At 34.3% G+C, this 20,955-nt stretch overlaps 1 protein-coding gene and 1 pseudogene across 9 annotated transcripts in view; one reads left to right on the top strand and one right to left on the bottom strand.

Moving 5' to 3' along the window:
• Positions 1-20,955, top strand: part of cacna1bb (calcium channel, voltage-dependent, N type, alpha 1B subunit, b) — a 135,415-nt gene that overhangs the window by 64,562 nt on the left and 49,898 nt on the right. For 6 of the 9 annotated variants that reach the window (XM_051093527.1, XM_051093526.1, XM_051093528.1 and 3 more), the window contains exons 7-18: positions 4,692-4,795; positions 9,625-9,740; positions 10,778-10,867; positions 11,386-11,475; positions 11,809-12,027; positions 12,191-12,303; positions 12,600-12,712; positions 13,848-13,979; positions 18,848-18,920; positions 19,025-19,142; positions 19,747-19,814; positions 20,556-20,662. In XM_051093527.1, coding sequence (XP_050949484.1) covers positions 4,692-4,795; positions 9,625-9,740; positions 10,778-10,867; positions 11,386-11,475; positions 11,809-12,027; positions 12,191-12,303; positions 12,600-12,712; positions 13,848-13,979; positions 18,848-18,920; positions 19,025-19,142; positions 19,747-19,814; positions 20,556-20,662 — 1,343 coding nt within the window. The remainder of the gene's footprint in view (positions 1-4,691; positions 4,796-9,624; positions 9,741-10,777; positions 10,868-11,385; positions 11,476-11,808; positions 12,028-12,190; positions 12,304-12,599; positions 12,713-13,847; positions 13,980-18,847; positions 18,921-19,024; positions 19,143-19,746; positions 19,815-20,555; positions 20,663-20,955) is intronic. The other 3 variants (XM_051093529.1, XM_051093534.1, XM_051093532.1) reach the window with 1 other exon arrangement.
• On the bottom strand, positions 5,827-8,555 carry LOC127152715 (GTPase IMAP family member 4-like; annotated as a pseudogene).

Here is a 20,955-nt window from a genome sequence, read left to right on the forward strand (position 1 = left end):
GGGGATTCTGGTCAGATCCCCTGTGGTGGAGCAACACTACCTGTTGGAGAGATGTTGCTGTTGAGAAAAAGATTATTATTTATTTTTTATTTAATATATGTATTTTTTACATTTACTTTTTCTCATTTTAACATTTATTTTTTTTTTTTTTTACAGTTTTTTTTTTTTTTTAACATTTTGAGTATTTTGACAAACGTTCAGGTTTTTGTCTACACAGTTGAAGTCAAACTTTTATGTACACCTTGCAGAATCTGCAAAATGTTAATTTTACCAAAATAAGAAGTATCATGCAAAATGCATGTTATTTTTTATTTAGTACTGACTTGCATATGATATTTCACATAAAAGATATTTACATATAGTCCACAAGAGAAAATAATAGTTGAATTTATAAAAACGACCCTGTTAAAAAGTTTACATGCACTTGTATTTTTTTATTGTTGTTGTTTTGTTTTTTTTTAGATTTTTTTTGTTAGACTTTTTTGTTTTTGCTTAGTGATAGTTTTTCATGAGCCCCTTGCTTGTCCTGAACTGTTAAACTGCCTGCTGTCAGAAAACTCTTTCAGGACCCACAGATTCTTTAGGTTTTTCAGCATTTTTGTGTATTTGATCCCTTTCAAACAGTGACTGTATGATTTTGAGATCCATCTGTTAACACTGAGGACAACTGAGGGACTCATATGCAACTATTACAGAAGGTTCAAACGCTCACTGATGCCCCAGAAGGAAACATTATGCACTATGAGCAGGGGGTGTAAACTTTTGAATGGAATGAGGATGTGTACATTTTTATTATTTTGCCTAAATATTATATTTTTTTCATTTAGTACTGCCCTTCAGAAACTACAGAAGATAGACAAAATAAGTTAAATTTACCCTGATCTTCAAATTCCAAAAGTTTTCACCCCCTACTCTTAATGCATAGTTTTTCGTTCTGAAGCATCAGTGAGCGTTAGTTGCATAAGAGACTCTTAGTTATCCTCATTGTGAAAATATGGATCTCAAAATCATACAGTCATTGCTGGAAAGGATTTAAATACACAAAAATGCTAAAAAACCAAAGAATTTGTGGGACCTCAAGGATTTTTCAGAAGAACAGTGGACAGTTTAACTGTTCAGAACAAACAAGGAACTCATGAACAACTATTACTAAACAAAAAAAAAAGCTGTGGATTCAGGTAACAACACAGTATTAAGAATCAAGTGTATGTAAACTTTTGAATGTGGTCATTTTTATGAAATTCAACTATTATTTTCTCCTGTGGACTATATGTAAACATCTTTTATGTGAAATATCTTATTTAGTACAAAATAAAAAATAACATGCATTTTGTATGATCCATTTATTTTGTTAAAATACTTAACATTATGCAGATTCTGCAAGGTGTATATAAACTTTTGACTTCAACTGTATGTCTATTTTTTTGTCACTTTGGCTGTATTAGAATGCAGAATACATTTTCAGTTGTGTTTAAGAAAGATAAATACAGTTACAATCAGAAAGTCTGGTTATTATTAATTAAGATTCAATGGTTAAATTTGGATTGGATTAGATTTGTTTAATAACATAAGTTCAGTATAGCAAACCTCTGCAGAAACAGGAGTGGAAAACAAGAAATTTTCTATTGATAATCGTACACCTGCAGAAAGAATGCTTGCATTGCATAGCATAATAGAAGATGGCTAACTGTAGCATTGCCATTTAGTTTCCTTACATGCACAGCGTCCTTTAAGCACTGAGCAACGGAACATCTTTTTATTCAGAAGAAGTAGGAAAAACCCACATTCAACTTTGAATGGAGCGTAGCATTAAGCGCCAGAAACTAAATTGGTTTTCCTTCAATCACTGCTCCTGAAAATTGCATTTTGCAACAAAACAACCCTTGTGAAAGGTCTCATTTCATTTCTGAAATAATTATGAGGCACCTCTTTGTGGTGATTTTAAATTATTCTTATCTTAATGTTGTTCTATCTACATCATCTTTAATTATTGTAAAATCTACCTTCTGGTCAAGCATTTGTAATGTTGACTCGTCTATAAAACTATCACCTCCCACTGGGGCCATAATAAGGTGTCATTTATTGACGTATAAGAGCATGCTGCCCAAGATGAGACATTATGTGTTCTGTAGCCCTGTGAGACCATCTGTTAATTGTTGTGTTACACTAAAATGTATAGTCAGTCAGTAGATGTCATGCTTTTCCAGTGGCCAGTGTGTGTGTGAGTGTGTTTCAGTGTAATCAGTGTTTTTGGTCTTGTTACTGCAGGCTGAGTCACCAGGCCTCTGTGCACCTTGACCCTGTCAACCGGTCGTCCTGGGCTGTCAGCCCCATCCCTGAGCTCATTAAACATCTTTAAAAATAGCCTGTTGGGTGCAGGATGGCGTACAGTCATATTTGGATGCATGCAACATTGACTCAGGTCTTTTATCTTCTTTCTCCTTCCCCTTTTTGGATATAACGTATTACAGTGGCAGTGAAGAATGCGCACAGATGGAAGTGCAAGTCTTTTTCACTCAGCAGTCCAGTTTAACCAGGAGTTAATGCTCAAAAATAACGATGCATCATAAGCTAGTAGCTTTCATTATAACTCATAATGGCATGCTTGTGTGCCCAAAAAGGTGCAGCAGCAATAATCATTCAATGACCATGAAATTATGGAGAAAACATTGTGTCTAGGCATATATCCAGACCCACAGTGCAGTCCAGATACTTCCAGCATTTTAAAGAGCTGATTCAGGTGTATGCATCACAACTTTAGACAGATGCTGTACAGTTTCAGTAAAGTTCACTACATCATTTATTTAAGGAATCAATTAAATTACCCACAGTGTTTATTATTTCGCTATCTTGGAATGAGAGGAAGAGAAAGAAAAAGATATATGGTCATCATGATAGCATAATAGACTAGCTTATAATATAGTTTGTGTTCCTCTAAGGACTCATAGAATAAATATTACACTTTACTTACTTGATCTAACACTTTATTCAGTTGACTGTGCATAATGCTGATTAAAGCATTATGATAATCAGTGATTATAGATTGAGTAGATATTTGTTTGTGCGGTGTGTTTTAAGGAAGTGTTACTAAAGGTGGGAGTAGATAAAAGAAGATAAAGTGAAATGTCACAGTGAAACACATTAAGGGGAATATGATTAATATGCTTTTTGTTTTTGCTCCGGTTTTGTACTGTTGTTGCTTCACAAGTCTCACACCTCTAATATATTATACATAATCTTTGTCTTATTTTATCTGTTTTTAGTTTGAATGTGTGAGGAAAAATACAAGGAAGGCAAGCAGCTTTTGCATTGTGATAAAGTCCCTCCCTGTTGCTGTTTGTTAAATAGCTCTGGACTATGAGCATATGTTGTTATTGGCCTCTCAGATATGCTTTATCTAGTGGAAATGAATAACTTGTATTTGCAAGATTGCGTTGTCTGGAGTTTACATAAAACTTTAAAATCCAGTGATGTCTTTTTCACAACAGTTTCATAAACCTGAGGTTTTGCCGTCATTGATTTCTCGCGAAACTTCTCTTTTACCCGACAAGAAGTCTGTCAAGGGCAGATGATTTTGTTTTGCCATGTGGGCTGCTGGTAAAGACCTGTTACTGAGGTTTGAGACATAAAACTAATGTGTGCGAGTGGAGTGCACCTAACTAGACTAGATTTATTTCCTCTTCCCTTCCTGATATACAGTATAGTCAGTAAATAAAGCAATGCAATACAAGTACTACTGTATACTGTACCTCAAAATTTGATTGCATAGTATAAGACAATAAATATTCTGGTTTGTTCTTATGCAAAATAATTTTCCTAATACTGAGCAACTTATGCTCTGTCTTGTAACACTCTGCAATGATGAAGTGCTTTGGCATTCCAGAGAAATGTAATTCCCTAAGTAGTTTCTTTGTCAGCATAAGAGAGGACTTCACACAGGTTCCCATCCTCCCTCATAGGAACTTATACCTCCTGCTTTTACCTCACTGTTGCTTAATTATGAGTGAAATGACTCTGACATAGGTCTCAAAAACATCAGCCTGCAGAATAACTATGAGACACTAAAAAAATGAAAACAGGAGAGAAACCATTTCACTGTAACCACAAAAAAAACTAAAAATCATATTCTAAAAATCGTGATACTTCCTTCCAGATAAGATGAATGTAAAAGTGATGTTTACTTAAGGAGAGAAGCCTGTTGTCAGCTGGACCTGTAGCATCTGCCTTGAGTCTCTCCTGGAGAACAGTGGGCAAAACACTTCCTAATTCTAAATGATTTAACCTTTTTCTTAAACTTCTTACTGCATTAGGCTTTGGTTCTGATGTGAGCCTGGGGCTCTGCCAGGATTTTTAGTGTGTCAGCCATATTTCCTTGGTGGTGGCTTGTGGGAGTGGATTTGTAATGACTTATATAGAATTTGGTTTTCAAACCATGAGAATGAATGATATAATTAGTCACAAAATGCTTTATATAGTTTTAGTCCTAGATAGTATGAACAAGTTATTGCACATAGATGTAGCACGCATTGTTGAGCAAACGTAGTTAATATGTTCAGTCAGCAAAAACAAGCACCAGCTGGGTAACAGGGTAACACACCGATTCGACAAAACCCAACGAAGTTTTGTTGGTACAGTGTGAATTGGCCATAAGGGCTTTACTGTAACTTTTTAACTTTTTTTTTTTCTTACAGGCCAATGATGCCTCGGGAAACACTTGGAACTGGTTGTACTTCATCCCTCTCATCATCATCGGGTCCTTTTTCATGCTTAACCTCGTCCTGGGTGTCTTATCAGGGTAAGTTGTACATCATGCTTGCTCTCTCTCTCTGGTTTTCTGTATTTTCTTCCTTTCCTGGTTCACAGTGAGAATAGACACATGGCTGAGCTAAAAAATTATTAGTATTTATTATTTGGTGCACTATGATGATCTAACTGGTTACGTTATTTTACAGTGCTGATGGAGAAAAGAGATACTGTGAAGTATTTAAAGCTACTTTGAATCATTAAAAGGAAGTAAGACAGTGAAATAAAGTGAGACAGTTTCTCGAATGAGGAATAACATGTATGTTTAGAAAGATTATTTTGATAAAAGGTGCACAGCCAAATCATTTAAAATAAACATTGCAAAATTCCAGAAAAACAAGAATTATCCTTTTTGATTTCATGGTGATTTTAATCAAAACTTTTCGACAAGATGTGTGCTTTTTGATAAAAGTTAGAAAAAGTGACTTCTGAAAGTAAACCTATGTAGAGAATTACTATAGTAAAACAAATTTTTCTATTTATATTTTATGTTGTTCATGCATGCATAATCCCTTCTGACACACAGTTTAAAGTTACTTCACATACTCTGTGGTTTTGGACAAAAGTCTACAGTAATTTTATATATATAGTTTCTTTAGAGTAAAGTGGATTTAAAGTACTTAGAACATAAAATAAGGACATAAAATAGGTAACAACATTTTTACATAGGTTTATACAGTTACATCATTATTTGAACAATTATGAATGTTTTCAATGATAATATTAGTTCTCATTCACATACAGAAGTACAGAAAAACACACATATATAACCTGTTGATTGACAGCCCATACAGGTTTCTTAGTAAAACAGAAAATGCTTCTCCTTCAAATGCAATGTGCTGCTCAACTGGTCTGTCCTTCAGCCATATTCCAAATAATATAATTATAGTATGTTTCCAGGCATGCTCCCCAAAAAGGCTCATGAGTTCCATCACTGTTTGTTCAGATTTTTTTGTAAAAGACTCATTGAGAGGTAGCACTAGCAGTAATGCATGTGGACCTGGTGAACAAATTTTCACGCTGTGTAAAATCTCTTTTGCGTTTTCCAAGTTTGATGTTGACCACCCTGGTGTATCAACCACAGAGACTTGTCGTCCTTCAACTTTGCTCTGTTTCATCACACATTGTCTTGTTCTTCTCTGGACTTTAAATGCCTAGACAGAATGGTAATGATGTAACAATAATTTACTTTCCAGTAATTGAACAATAATTTAGCACAAAATATATCAAAACTGAACTACCTTATCCAGCGTTTTCTCAAAAAAATCTGCTTGTAGAATTACATTTCCTGAGCTACTTTTCCCAACTCCTTCAGCTCCAAGAAGTATAATCCTTACTTCTGAGAGATTGTTTTTCCTTTCTTTTGTTAGGAAGGTAATAGTATGATATATTATTTTCTACAAAGAATGACTTGGGTTGTTAACTTGGCAAGCTTTTTTTTGGTAAAATTGAAAATAAAACCTATGTACCTTTAAGCAGCTCTTGAAGTATATATTTTTGTTTTTGCTGTTTCATCATGTTTATTTTGGCTTTCTTCAGCTTTAGCTCAAGCTCAGTGGATGGATTGCTCTTCTCATCTGGCACATAATGGAAGCCACTGTTTTCCATCACCATTTCCTCTATCTTCTTAAGAAGTTCTGTGACTTGTGTGCTGCCAATGTGTTGTTTCCGGTTAAAAACATGGTATCTGTACCCACATTTTTCCATTAGCCACTCAGGATGCTCTCCTTCTTCTTCAATGCGTTCTTCAATGGTTGTCTCCCCAAGCCAATCTCCATAAGTGAACAGCACAATGGTATGGCTCCAGACCTTTTGCCCTAAAAGACCCATATGTTCCTCCACAGCTATTTTCACAGATTTGTTAAATGCTGTGGCAATGGGAATAATTAACAGAATAACATGTGGGCCAGGTGAACATAGATACATACTACGTCTAATCTCAAGTTTGTCAATCTCTGGTGTTGATCTCAGAGGATGGTTGTAGTGCCAGCCTGGAGTATCGACCACAGTCAGCTTCCTCCCATGCACTTTGGTGTGACTAACCTCACAGCATGCTGTTTTTCCAGCTTTACTAACTTGAAAATCATCTTTGCCTAGAATGAGGTTGCCAGCAGAACTCTTTGTACCGAATAATGCTCCAATCATAACAATCTGTATATCAGTGAGATGTTGTTCCTCATCTGAAAGAAGAGGTCAAATGTGTATTGCTGGCAATATTATGTTGCCATTTATATAACAGATAGATTTCAGCACAGTCATTATCTGTAGCATGTTAGTTCAATCTGTAAGACCTACAACTGATACCAATTAAACAAGGATTGGTCATTGACTTTTGCAGTGCAACCAGTATGTAAAAAAATGATCATAGTTGCTTTTCTTATGATGAACCAGATACTGGGATCCTAAAATGCTACTTGTCAGGCATTTATATCCGCAAAAAATGACCACTAAATAATGTTGAACAAGGGTAAAATATTAAGTTAGTTTACCTAACAACAAACAAGCTAAAAATAGCATTCTCCTACACTAAAATGTATTTTAGGTCAATAGTGTGGAATTTCTTACCTTTAATGTGTGCTTGACGTTCAGCTCTTTGTCTCTTTAAAGCAAAAGTCTTATTTTTGACTCTTTCTTTTGTTACATTCTCTCTCGCATCTTCTACAGCCACACTTTTGCTGAATTTAAAGTAACTGTGATTGTTTTGTGCTACCATTTCATCAATTTTTTCCATCAGTGTGATCACTTGAGAGTTGTCATCCCTATTGCTTACATTAAGAACATGAAATCTATTCTGAAACTTTCTTAGAACCATTTGGAGGTCTGGCCGTTTTAAAAGATGGTCTTTGAAAGATCTATCTTCATGTGGAGTAATGGAGCTGAACAACACTATAATGTGTCTCCAGATGTTCTTAGATAAAATCTCCAGGTGTTCTTCCAATGCTATTCCATAATCTTTAAAAAAAAATGTTATCTGAAGGAATGACCAAAAGGAAGGCATGAGGTCCAGGGAGACACAATGATGGGCTTCTCATGATTTCTAGTCTGTCAAACTTTGGTGTGTCTTCCACAGGGTAATGCCACCACCAGCCTGGGGTGTCAACCACTGTCACATGTCTTCCATGTACTTCACCATCTGCTTTAACTGACCGTGCAGTTCTTTTTCCAACATCAAAAGCCTTTCTGCCCAGAATGATGTTTCCCACTGAACTTTTTCCACTTGCCTGTAGTCTGTCAAGGTCTCGACCCCCGATCAGTATGATTCTTATCTCAGAGAGACTTTGGCCTTAAAGTAGTAAAAATGATTATGTATTTTAATTAGATCACTGTCAAAATGTTGCACAGTTGCTTTGTAAAAGTTATTGTAGTCATGACATACAGCACATATAAGGAGAAAAATATTTAAAACTTACTAAAACTGGATGTTGGGAGACTTTCCTGTGTCCTTTCTTCTGACATCTTTTATTTCCTATTTATTATAAAATGCCATTAATTATTATTTAATAATGATTGGCATGATCTTTTTGTGCAAGTAATCAACTAAAACGTGAATTGTAAATGTGATTTTTTTCTCACCAACTTATGTCAGCGTAAGGTGTGTAGATATTTGACATGGATCCTCCAAAGGATTTATTATTTACCTGTAAATTGCCTACTAAAATGATTACGTAGTTTACAAGTGCTCAGAGACTTTTTAAATAAGCTTTTTTTTTTTTTAAGTCAAACACAAAAACGTCTTACCTTGTCCAGGTGTTGTGTGGCACATACAAAACGAAAGTGAAAGGCTGTTTTTACTTCCTCAAATTTCTTTGTCAACAGCCTGCAGGTTGCCAGTTCTTCAAACATTTTTGCTTCAGTGCTAAGAAAATTAACAGAGCAATTATTTACAGTACATTTTAGTCTTGATTAAGTAAGTAAAAAAATCTTCAAATAAACAGTAAATGTACCATCTTAAACATACTGCTTGAATGTACGTAAATGGGTCTTAGACACTTAAATTCTTCTTTTGATATTAATGAAAGCAACACAGAACGCTGTCCATTTCTGTCTTTTTACATATCTTCTGTCTGAGGTTGTGTAAATTAACTCCTAACCATATCTAGCTAAAGCAGCTGATTCAACAGTTTTGAACTACTCATTCAGATTGTTCAGTCATTTGACATGCAGGCCACTTCCTGCATGCACCTACTGCACCTCAGAACCCTTTTTTAAGGGCTCTGCTGCCTTGGACATCACAGCTCAGGATAGTGTAGGCTGTAGAACTGTGTGTTTGGACTTACGGTGCCATCAGTCTGTCAGTGTTGTCATGACATAATTTTCCTGTAGCTTGAGAGTACACATCACATGACATTTACAACTCATGTTTTTTTACTCAAAATGTTCTGTAAATATTCTACACATTCTATAAAATATTCCATATGCAAAGATGACAGATTTTAGATTGTGTACTTCTGAGAGGTCCCGTGCCAGACAAGCGATTGCCGTTAACATGAATAGGAATGCTAATGGATAACTTTTTCTAGGCTTTATAGACCCAATATAAGTGTGTCATATTAGTTAAACATTAGTTATTATTAGTTAATGAAAATATGCAGACAAGGGGATCTCCAGCAATGAAAAAAAAGGAAATTGGGACATTGTCTGAACAGTTCAGAGTGAAGATTGTTGAGTTTGTTCAAAATCTGCCACCTCAAATAAGATGAAAAAATGGGGTTTCCAGTATAATACACTTAGAAAAGAATTGAAGTCATCCAAAAATTAACAATTTACAGTATATAAAGCAGAATTATATTATTTTCTGTGTATATGTGTGTTTGGTTTCAGGGAGTTTGCGAAAGAAAGAGAACGAGTGGAGAAGAGGCAGGAGTTCCTGAAGCTCCGCAGACAGCAACAGATTGAGAGAGAACTCACCGGCTACCTGGAGTGGATCTGCAAGGCAGGTTAGTATAAATGTGATCTCTCTCTTGTTGTTTCTCTGTTGTTTCACTGGATTCTCTTAAAGGGGTCATCGGATGCAAACTTCACTTTTTCATGTTGTTTGAACATTAATGTGTCTTGTCAGTGTATCTACACATCTACCCTATAATGATAAAAATCCATGCAGTGGTTTTTAATTAATCTGTAAAAATAATATCCCCTTTTTCAAATCAAGCCGTTCTCAGATGCCTGTTGGTGTGGCGTCACACCGACAGAGGCCGCTCCCACGATAGTTGATTGACATGAGCTCTTACCTTAGACCAGCTGTCACAGTCCAGTAACTTTCCTTGTTTCAATGCCAAAGCAGGGATGTAAGCTAGACAAGAAAATCTCAGATTGAGCGATTGAGGTGTTGTGTTTCTGGATGTAATAATGAACATAGTGGTCGTCATTTACTCCCGACATCTGAGCAGCTGAAGATGCAGTGGATTACATTTGTTTGTGAAAGGAATGCGCCTCCCGATCTCCATATATCCGTCTATGTTCGCGCAAATCATTCGTGATCCAGCTTCACTTACAGTAGAAGTGTGTATAAGCGTTTTTTTATGAATCTTTACTATCGCCTTTCCTTATAATGTGGTAGTTAGGAAGTTTAGTGATTGTCATTCCACAGAGAGAAGAGAGGAGCGGGGCGAGCAGAGCTCATTAACATTTAAAGGAACAACCCCTTAGAATGAGATGATTTTTGCAGAGCTCATTTTGACAAGGTAAAAAGGGTGTTGTTTTACAAAACCATTGAGAATTTTTAATCAAAGTATATTAGAGACTTTTCATTAAGTCAGTTCATTTTCATAAATGTTTAATAGTTATCTATTTTAAACTGTCAAAACAGAGATTAAAATGATGCATCTCTATAAACTACTTCATGTAGGGTCTTAAATATTTTAGATATTTTTTATTATTTGTCTGTGCAGTACTAGTGTGAATAGGCCTTAATTCTTTACAGATCGTGTTCCAAATAATGGTTTTACTGATACTCTTACTTATTTGTTCATTACAGAGGAGGTGTTGCTGGCAGAAGAGGATCAGAATGCTGAGGAGAAATCCCCTCTGGATGGTGCGTGGTACAGGAGGAAACAGAACAACCCAGGTGAAAAGAGGGCAAGGGTCCACAGGGCTGGTTTACCATAGTATCCTATGATAAACCAGGCCAGTAGAAGGTGCAACCTCATATTTCATGAGCCCTCATACTGTATGCAACTATGAATTTTGGTCCATTATAGGGCAAAATGGCTTTTGGGGAGGTGTTTAGAATTTCATCTTTTCACCTGGGCACAGTTGCTAGATAAGTAAAGTGATCACACATTGTGCAAAGGCATGTCAAAATACTGATTTATTTTTTTAAAAAGTACATTTGTATAAAATGAATCAATTTAAATGACGATAGTTCAAGTTTTGTTAGAAAAGTAAACAATAAATAGATCTGTTCTTCAAATAGGTGTATTATAGAGTGTAATTGACATCCAGTTGATTCTCATTAGATCAAAGTTGTCACAGCCTTGAAGAATTAGTTCTGGTTTGATGTCATGTCATGATGAATTTAACATTTCTCTAAACTCTGTCATAATTTTTGTATATGTTTGTGTGCTTGTGAATTTTTGTGTTCAGTCCTGAAAAGAACAAAGAGCAGAAAGGGTAGAAATGACCTTATCAGTGCTGAAGAGGGAGAGGAGCATTTCACAGACATCTCCTCTGTCGGTAAGCCTTGACCTTTGACCTTCAGAAACTCTTGGTCACTTGACTGTGATGCATGAAACTTTAGCCCTTTCTGTCTAAGTTTAATGCTCTTTTTTTACATAGCATAATCATTTTCTCCAACAAAGCATTTTCAAATAGAATAGAATTAGTTTAAATTATTTTATAGTTTATATATTAAGTTTAGAATTTATATTTATTTTAATAGTCAGCAAGAAGAGAAAAAATCACTTTCCTCTGTAAATAGTAAACTGAAACCTCTATAGGGCTTCTCAGATTGATCAGGGTTGAAGTATCTTCCTTTAATGTGTTTTTAAATTAATCTTTTTTCTCTAGCACCACCTGGATCACCTTTTGCCCGAGCTAGCCTAAAGAGCAGTAAGAACGATAGCTCCTCATATTTCCGTCGAAAGGAAAAGAGGATACGCTTTTTCATTCGGCGGATGGTGAAGGCACAAAGTTTCTACTGGATTGTTCTTTGTTTGGTGGGATTGAACACAATGTGTGTGGCCATCGTCCATTACGACCAGCCTGAGTGGCTCACCAAGGCCCTGTGTAAGCTTAGCAAATACAACGCTTATTCATAATTTTAGATTTGTTTTTTTGACTATTTAGTTTCCTAAGAGCATGTCCTTAGACTAGTTTTACAAACTCTCAAGAAAAATCTTGGGTGTTGACAGATAATCTAATCTCCCCTTTCATTTCATCGGGCTGTTAGACCTGGCAGAGTTTGTATTCCTGGGTCTGTTTCTGACAGAGATGACTCTGAAGATGTACGGCCTGGGGCCCAGAAACTACTTTCACTCCTCGTTCAATTGTTTTGACTTCGGGGTGAGTCACAGCATACATGATTCAGACGGGCCTGTGCAGCTGCATTATCCAGTCAGTCATTATCAGCCACTGTGATACTTATGTGTACGTTGAATCGCCACAGGGCCGTTCATGAGTTGTGGCTTAGCCAGCTTCCTCACATTCACTGCAAGTGTCATTTTTTAGATATATATGTTTTCTAGTCACTTTTTAAGATTTTAATATTTTTACCTGGTTAATATTTTACTAAATAGACCATCTGCTCCTTTAAATGAGAGTCTACACAAAAGGAATCTTGATGATTCTTGATTTTCCAGGTGATTGTGGGAAGTATATTTGAGGTGGTGTGGGCAGCGATCCAACCTGGTGCATCTTTTGGGATCAGTGTTTTGAGAGCCCTGCGCCTGCTCCGTATTTTTAAAGTGACCAAGTAAGTAGATGGCCAAAACAGTACTTTAGATTAGGTATTCCTGATACTTCAAACCCAAACCTAATTTGACCTAACTGACCTATTTTTTACATAAAGTACTCCCTGAAACTAGTGTTTTACAATACAGTTGAGGTCAAAAGTTTACATCCCTGCAAAATGTTAATTATTTTACCAAAATAAGAGGCATCATACAAAATGCATGTTATTGTTTATTTATTACTGACCTGAATAAGATATTTCACATAAAATATGTTTACATATAGTCCTTAAGAGAAAATAACAGTTGAATTTATAAAAAATGACCCGGTTCAAAAGTTGACATCCCCTTGATTCTTAATACTATGTTGTTACCTGGATGATCCACAGATGTGTTTTTTTTGTTTAGTGATAGTTGTTTTCGTGAGTCCCTTGTTTGCCTGCTGTTCTTCAGAAAAATCCTTGAGGTAGCACAATTTTTTTTGGTTTTCCAGCATTTTTGTGTATTTGAACCCTTTCCAAAAATGACTGTATGATTTTGAGATCCATCTTTTCACACTGCGGGACTCATATCCAATTATTACAGAAGGTTCTAATGCTTACTGATGCTTGAGAAGGAAAAACGATGCATTAGGAGTGGGGGTGAAAACTTTTGAACAGAATGGAGATAAGTACATTTTTCTAATTTTGCCTAAATATAGTATTTTTTCATTTAGTACTGCCCTTCAGAGACTACAGAAGATGTTTCCCAGAAGACAAAATAAATTAAATTTACCCTGATTATCAAATTCAAAAGTTTTCACCCCCCCTGCTCTTAATGCATGGTTTTTCCTTCCTTTTTCCTGATCCCTCTTATTTTGGTAAAATAATTAACATTTTACAAATTCTGAAAGGGGGATTTAAACTTTAGACCTCAACTGCATCTGTAATAAATCTTTATATATTGTCCGTCACAAATATTTAAAAACTATTGAGTACTATTTCAATATTATTGATTTTAATTTTCTTTTTTATTATTATATTTATTTTATTTGTAAATATAATTACACATATCTATATATAGCCGAATGTATATGTTTAAAATATTTAAAAATAAATAAAAAAATATATAATTTTTATAAAAGTTAATTCTATATGTATTAATTCTCTTTTTCTGTAGGTATTGGAACTCTTTGCGGAATCTTGTGGTTTCACTGTTAAATTCCATGAAGTCCATCATTAGCTTGCTCTTCCTCCTCTTCCTCTTCATTGTGGTGTTTGCGCTGCTAGGCATGCAACTCTTCGGGGGCCAGTGAGTGATTTCTAAAATGTTCCTTTATTGTTCTAGCCAAATATTCCCCACCAAACAATGTGCAAATTAAAAGATACAGACATCTTGGGTTTGCTACTCTTCTTGAAATTTAATAGGCATAACTATTCAAAATGCTCACACTTCACGTAACTACAATCACTTAAAAGTAACAGTGCCAGAGTGGAGCAGATTCTGTAAAAATGCGGGAATTGTAGATCTGCATGCATCCTTATGCCTTATGACCACAGCAGGCCCACATGAAGCTCTGATAGAAGTTTCCATAACACCCCTGTGGCATCTGCTTCAGATCAGTTTTCTGGAGCTGATCTAAAGCCTGACAGCGTGTTTGATGTGTCTTCTGTTGGACCGAGATCAGCCCTAGGCTCCATCTGCTGGGGTACTGCTGCCTTATCCATGAACAAAACTGGTCACAACATGTGCTTAATTGTGCAGTTATGTAATGGGGGTGTAAAATGTGTCCTACTGTCAAGAGCAGTTTTGGTGACATGTTGTAATAGTCTTAAGTTTGACTCGTTGTTGAGCAAAGAAGCTCTGAAGGGTTTTGTACTTTTTTGAGCCTTCCTGGACACTGGCTGCGTTAAAATATCCAAAAATTATTTTGAATAATTACTTCTCGGCCATTAAAAAATGACTTTTTATAATAGTATGGATGTATGTAGTATGAATGTAATCTAGACGTACATTCGTCATTGTCATGTGACCTACCAGCGTCAGTTGTTTCGCTTCACTGCTATTCACAAATCCTCTCCCATGGCCTCATGGGATAGTAAAGTGTCTATGCACATTTCACAATCTAACAGGAAGTAGTAAGTCATCCAGGTACTTTTTTTCATTAAATCGTGACATTAAAGTTCATTACAGTACTTATATATTTATTTTGTATTATTTAATCATTTTAATCTGCTTTTGTTGCCATCTCATATCAATTAAATCTTACAAATGCATTCTCTGTCAGAATTTCAGTACATCCATCCATCATCTGCTCACTTCTTTTTTGTAATTCTTCTGCCATCGTGCCAGCTCTTGTGAGCAGCTAGAGTGATACGGCATGCCAACGGGGATTTAGATCTTTACGCTCAGAGAATTACTGAGCTGATTATGCAGTGTGTCTGCTTGCTTTAACGAAGGGCACCCCACTGACAACAAGCGTGATGAATGAAAGCTGTAGTCATCACCCTTCCTCATTCTCTCCCTCTTTAGTGACATTGGGCTGCACGTAACCAGTGCAGTGTAGCTGGAAGTCAGTTCTAAACTGTATCGAAGACATTATTATTTTATTTTATATTTTATTTTATACTTTTACTTCAGACATTTTTATTTATTTTATTATTTTGTTTTGTATTTATTTTACTTTATTTTAATTTCATTGTATTTTATTTTATAGTGTTTAATTAAATTAAATTTAAGTTTTTATTTTATTTTTTATGTTTTATTTATTTTATTTTTTATTTAATGTAATTTAATTTCATTTTATTGTATTTTATTTTTAATTTATTTTTAAATTAATTTATTTTTATTGAATTAAATTTAATTACGTTTTATTTTTATTCAGTTTTATTTTATTGCATTTTTTCTATTTTTTATTTTACTTTATTTTTATTGTATATTTTTACATTATTTTTATTTTGTTTTATTGTATTTTTAATTTAATATGATTTAATGTAATTTTTATTGTATTTTATTTTTATTTTTAATTACATTTTTATTTTTATTGTATTTTTTAATTGAATTGAATTGAATTTTTATTTAATTTTATATTTTTTATTGAATTGAATAGAATTTTAATTGCATTCTATTAAATTAAATTCAATTTATATTTCATTTAATTTAATTGTATTATATTGTATTTTTTATTTTATTTTAAACTTTAACCCTGGTATTTTTATTTTATTTTGCTTGATTTTTATTTTATTTTATTTGTAATTTAATGTCATTTTTATTGTATGTTTTATCTTAATTTAATTCAATTTAATTGTATTTATTTTTTATTTTATTTTATTTTATTTTATTCCAGACCTTAACCCCTTGTGTATGGGTGTTCACTGTCTTAAACGCGGGTTCTTCGCAATTCCAATTGCGCTCCATCCAGCTGTTTTTAACACCAGAATGCTTTCTGTGCGAATGCCCGTTAGTCATCACAGCCAGACTCTGTGTCTAAAGGAGGAAATGCATATTCAAGAGTCAGATGGGAAATCGTGCCCAGTCACTCTGCCCTTCCAAATAAAGCTCACTAGTAGAGCTATTTTTAATTTGACACATACAGCATTTATGATCTTCATTTGTGTTGATGTGTTTTGATAGGTGGTCATCTTGTGCATGTTGTGACATCAGTATACGTTCACATCTCTCATTGGCTGTGACGTAATCAGCGTTTAAACCCTGCAGGGTCTGATGGTATTAACTCACCTGGCTGTTGACTGTTGCTTTAAGGTTTTGTCAAATGCCCCAAGAGTTTTTTAAAATTGCTGTCATGCAGATTACCAATGAATGCGCTGGAGTTTTGGAGAGGATTGCAGAGTACGAGCATAAACATTCAAGTGGTTTGAAGAGACTTTCTAATTTAGTCTTTGCTCATTGAGTTTCCTGACCCTGTCTGTGCCTGTTAACACACTCCAAGTGAAGAGGTTGTTTAATTTCTTGTGTTTTAGAGAAATGTCTGCGGTTGATATAGCCGGCTTGGTGCAGAAGGACTCCTTTAGTTTTCAGCTGCTTATGTAAATTAGACTGCGATGAAATATTTCAGATCTTTTCCCCTAGCAGAACATCCTTTCAAATCATCCACTGTCAGTGTTTTCATCCGGGTTTTTGTCTTTAGTATTGAGGCCCCTGAGGGCCCGGAGACACAAGATTTCTCAGGTTTGTTTTCCTAAGTGTTTGCATGTGTAGGGTTTTATATATATATGTATATATATATATTTGTCTTTAGTTTTGAGGCCCCTGAGGGCCCAGAGATACAAGCTTTCTCAGGTTTGTTTTCTGAAGTGTTAGCATACGTAGGTATTTTTTAAAAAATTGAATTGAATTGAATTTTAACTGCATTTTATTTTTTATTTAATTTATTTTTATTGTATTTTTATTTTATTTTATTTTATTTTATTTTATTTATTTTTTGCTAACCAGCCAAACCTTAACCCCTGTATTTTTAATTTAATTTAATTTATCTTTGTTTTTTATTTTATTTTATTTTACTTTATTTTTAAGTTTATTTTATTGTATTTTAAATTTTATTTATTTTATTTTTAATTTTATTTTATTTTATTTGTGCTAACAAGCCAAACCTTAACCCCTGTATTTTTTATTTTACTTTATTTTTTTATTTTATTTTATTTTATTTTATTTTATTTTATTTTATTTTATTTTATTTTATTTTATTTTATTATTTTTCATTTTATTTATATAATTTATAACCAGCCAAACCTTAACCCCTGTATTTTTTATTTTACTTTATTTTTTATTTTATTTTACTTATTTTATTTTATTTTCAATTTTATTTATGATTTTTTTTATTTTATTGTATTTCATTTGAGTTTACTTATTTTTATTTTATTTTATTTTATTTGTGCTAACCAGCCAAACCTTAACCCCTGTATTTTTTATTTTACTTTATTATTTTATTTTATTTTACTTATTTTATTTTTATTTTACTTGGTGGATTGCAGATTCCTTTAGTTTTCAGTTGCTTGTGTAATTTAGACTAAGATAAAATATTTGAGATATTTTGCTCCAGTAGAACATCCTATCAAATGAGCTTCTTTGTCTTTAGTTTTGAGGCCCCTGAGGGCCCTGAGACACAAGCTTTCTTAGGTTTGTTCTCTGCAGTGTTAGTATGTGTACGTATGGAATACATTTGCAAAAATCTGTTGGATCCATCCTCAGCGAACATTACAAAAACCAGTCCTTTATTCTTTGTCAGTTCTTGCGTATACAGTTCATTGTAATCGTTCATTGTAATTCTAAGCTTCTTTTACCGTATGAGTGAACAGCATGTTGTTTTGTGCAATAATGCATCTATACTGCAGCTTCGGTCAGAAACCTCTTTATGTTTACGATGTAAAGCTAATGCACACGTCCCACGACAAGCCAGGACTAAATGATTCATCCTTTCCACCACAATTCACTGTTGTGAAAGCAAGCGTGCTCTGAATCTCCTCTATGAATGGATGAGTCACCGTTGTGCTCTTCTGTTTCCCTTGAAGGCCAGACTCTGAAAGGCAATTTGGAGAGAGTTAAAGATGGCAGGACTGAAAGAAAACTCTAAAATCTAAAAATAAAGTGGTAGAGAGAGGAAGAAAATGATAGGGATGAATCAAAAAAGAAGAAAAATGATCCTCAAGTTCATTTAATCTAAGGCAAGGACAAATATTTCATGCCTCACGTGCAAGAGGTCATGAATCTGAGTCTGGCTCGATTGACAGTTTGTCAGTAACTCAGAAATAGTGGTGCGTAGCTGATTTTTTTTATTTCAATAGAGTTGTGGGTGAGAGAGCATCCATTTTTCTATGACACCTACATTATTAGAGTTTTTAGGTGGTTGATACGAAAGACAGATTTTTGCGTTTTCATCCAGAAGGTGATTAAGAAATAAAAACAGTCCAAGAAACATTTTAAGTATGAATGTTACACTTACTCTAATTGTTTTTAACATTCAAGCCCACAAATTACTGAAGATACATGTCGTGCTCAAGGGTACAAATGATGATAAAACAGAATTTTGATCTTAGTAACTCAGCATCTTTGTTTTGACAGCCCTGCAATTAAAGCAAACCAGAACTGACATCAAAACCTTCAGTGTACCTCTGAAGCTTTTTATACCAAGTGCGCTGAAGCTCTCTCTCTCTTCTAACCAGGTTTAATTTTGAAGATGAAACTCCCACTACAAACTTTGACAGCTTCCCTGCAGCCATAATGACAGTCTTCCAGGTATACTTTATTTTAATTTGGCCTTATGAATGTTTAATGCGCTTTTTTTCATGTTTTAAACTGTAAGACTGTTTGGTGTGTTGACCTGTTTATGCCTCTTGCAGATTTTGACAGGAGAGGACTGGAATGCAGTGATGTATCATGGGATAGAGTCCCAGGGTGGCGTCCGGGGTGGAATGTTCTCCTCGGTCTACTTCATTGTCCTTACGCTGTTTGGAAACTGTATCCTGTCCTACATTTGTTCAGATTGTTGGGGCATCAGGGATAGGACGATTTATAATACATCCTAAAAAGATCAACATATGAAGAGTTCATTTGCAAAAAGTCTGTTTTTAACAGTTTTCAATTTTTGTTTTTTCATTGTGCATTCCTATTAATCTTAAATTAATTGAATTTTTATTTTATTTTATTTTATTTTATTTTATTTTATTTTATTTTATTTTGATGGCTGATGCAACCGACTTGGTGGATTGCGGATTCCTAAAAATAACTAAAATAATACAGCTAACTAAATCAATAAAACACAATAAAACATAACATTATAAAAAACATGATTTTTGAAAATTGTTAAAAATCTGTTTTTGCAAATAAACTCTTCATATGGAATATCAAATAGTGAATGTTCTAAGTGGTAAAGAAGATGCTTCAAAAAATACTGTATATTTTACATTTATTTATTCAAGGAAGAAAAATGTTTAGGCATTTTAATGGTAGAAAGTAGATTTATTGATTGAATTATTGATAACATGTAAACATGTATGAATATATACATATATATTAAATGCAATATGAAATACAAACAATTATTTAACTTGATAATAACTAGACACACTTCTGAATGTATTCTTGGCCATCGCTGTGGATAACCTTGCCAACGCACAGGAGCTCACAAAGGTAATCTGACCTTTATAAAGCTCCTTGTTGCCTGGTTTATGATTATTTTGTTTTGTTGTTTTGTTATAGCACTTTTATTGACACAAAACACCTTGAGGATATACAGTTAAGGTCAAAAGTTTACATACACCTTGCAGAATGTTCATTATTTTACCAAAGTAAGAGGGATCATATAAAATACAATGTGCTCTCAATGCATTGTGTCCTTCTGAAGCATCACTGAGCGTTTGAGCCTTCTGTAATAGTTGCATTTGAGTCCCTCAGTTGTCCTTAGTGTGATATGATGGATCTCAAAATCATACAGTCATTGCTGTAAAGGGTTTAAATACACAAAATGCTAAAAATAACAAAGAATTTGTGGGACCTGAAGGGTTTTTCTGAAGAACAGCGGGCAATTTAACTGTTCAGGACAAACAGGGACTCAATCAACAACTATCACTAAACATAGAAACACAGCTGTGGATCAATCAGGTAACAACATGGTATTAAGAATCAAGTGTATGAAAACTTTTGAACAGGGTCATTTTTATAAATTCAACTATTATTTTCTCTTGTGGACTATGTGTAAACATCTTATGTGAAATATGTTATTCAGGTCAGTACTAAATAAAAAAACAACATGCATTTTGTATGATCCCTCTTATTTTGGTAAAATAATTAACATTTTGCAGATTCCACAAGGTGTGTGTAAACTTTTGACCAACTGTACGTTTCTTTTATCCTGATCTTTAATTTTTTTAGGATGAAGAGGAACAAGAGGAGGCAGCGAAAAAGAGCATGGCTCTTCAGAAAGCCATGGAGGTGAAGGAGGTCAGCCCCATGTCTGCTGCCAACATCTCAATAGCAGCGTAAGTGTCTGCTGTTTTTTCTTGTTTCCTGTATGTTTTCTTATCCAGCCTTGTGCTGTGGAACTTTTCCTTTAATGTGTACTGTAGCTGTTGTTTGTCACTTCTCTGTGAAGTTTTTTGTGATTGCTTGATTGTTTGTCCAGTCAATGTCAGTGTAACCCTGGCCTTCCCTTAAACCTGCTCTGTGTAGTCTGTTCTTCATGAGTGTGTTGCTTTAGAGTGTTATGTTACATCAAAGAAATGTTATTATAGTTTAAATTTGTCATCTGCAGAGTTGTTATGGTGTCGCTTTT

Source organism: Labeo rohita, chromosome 21 (assembly GCF_022985175.1).
Source record: "Labeo rohita strain BAU-BD-2019 chromosome 21, IGBB_LRoh.1.0, whole genome shotgun sequence".
Classification (NCBI taxonomy): Eukaryota; Metazoa; Chordata; class Actinopteri; order Cypriniformes; family Cyprinidae; genus Labeo; species Labeo rohita.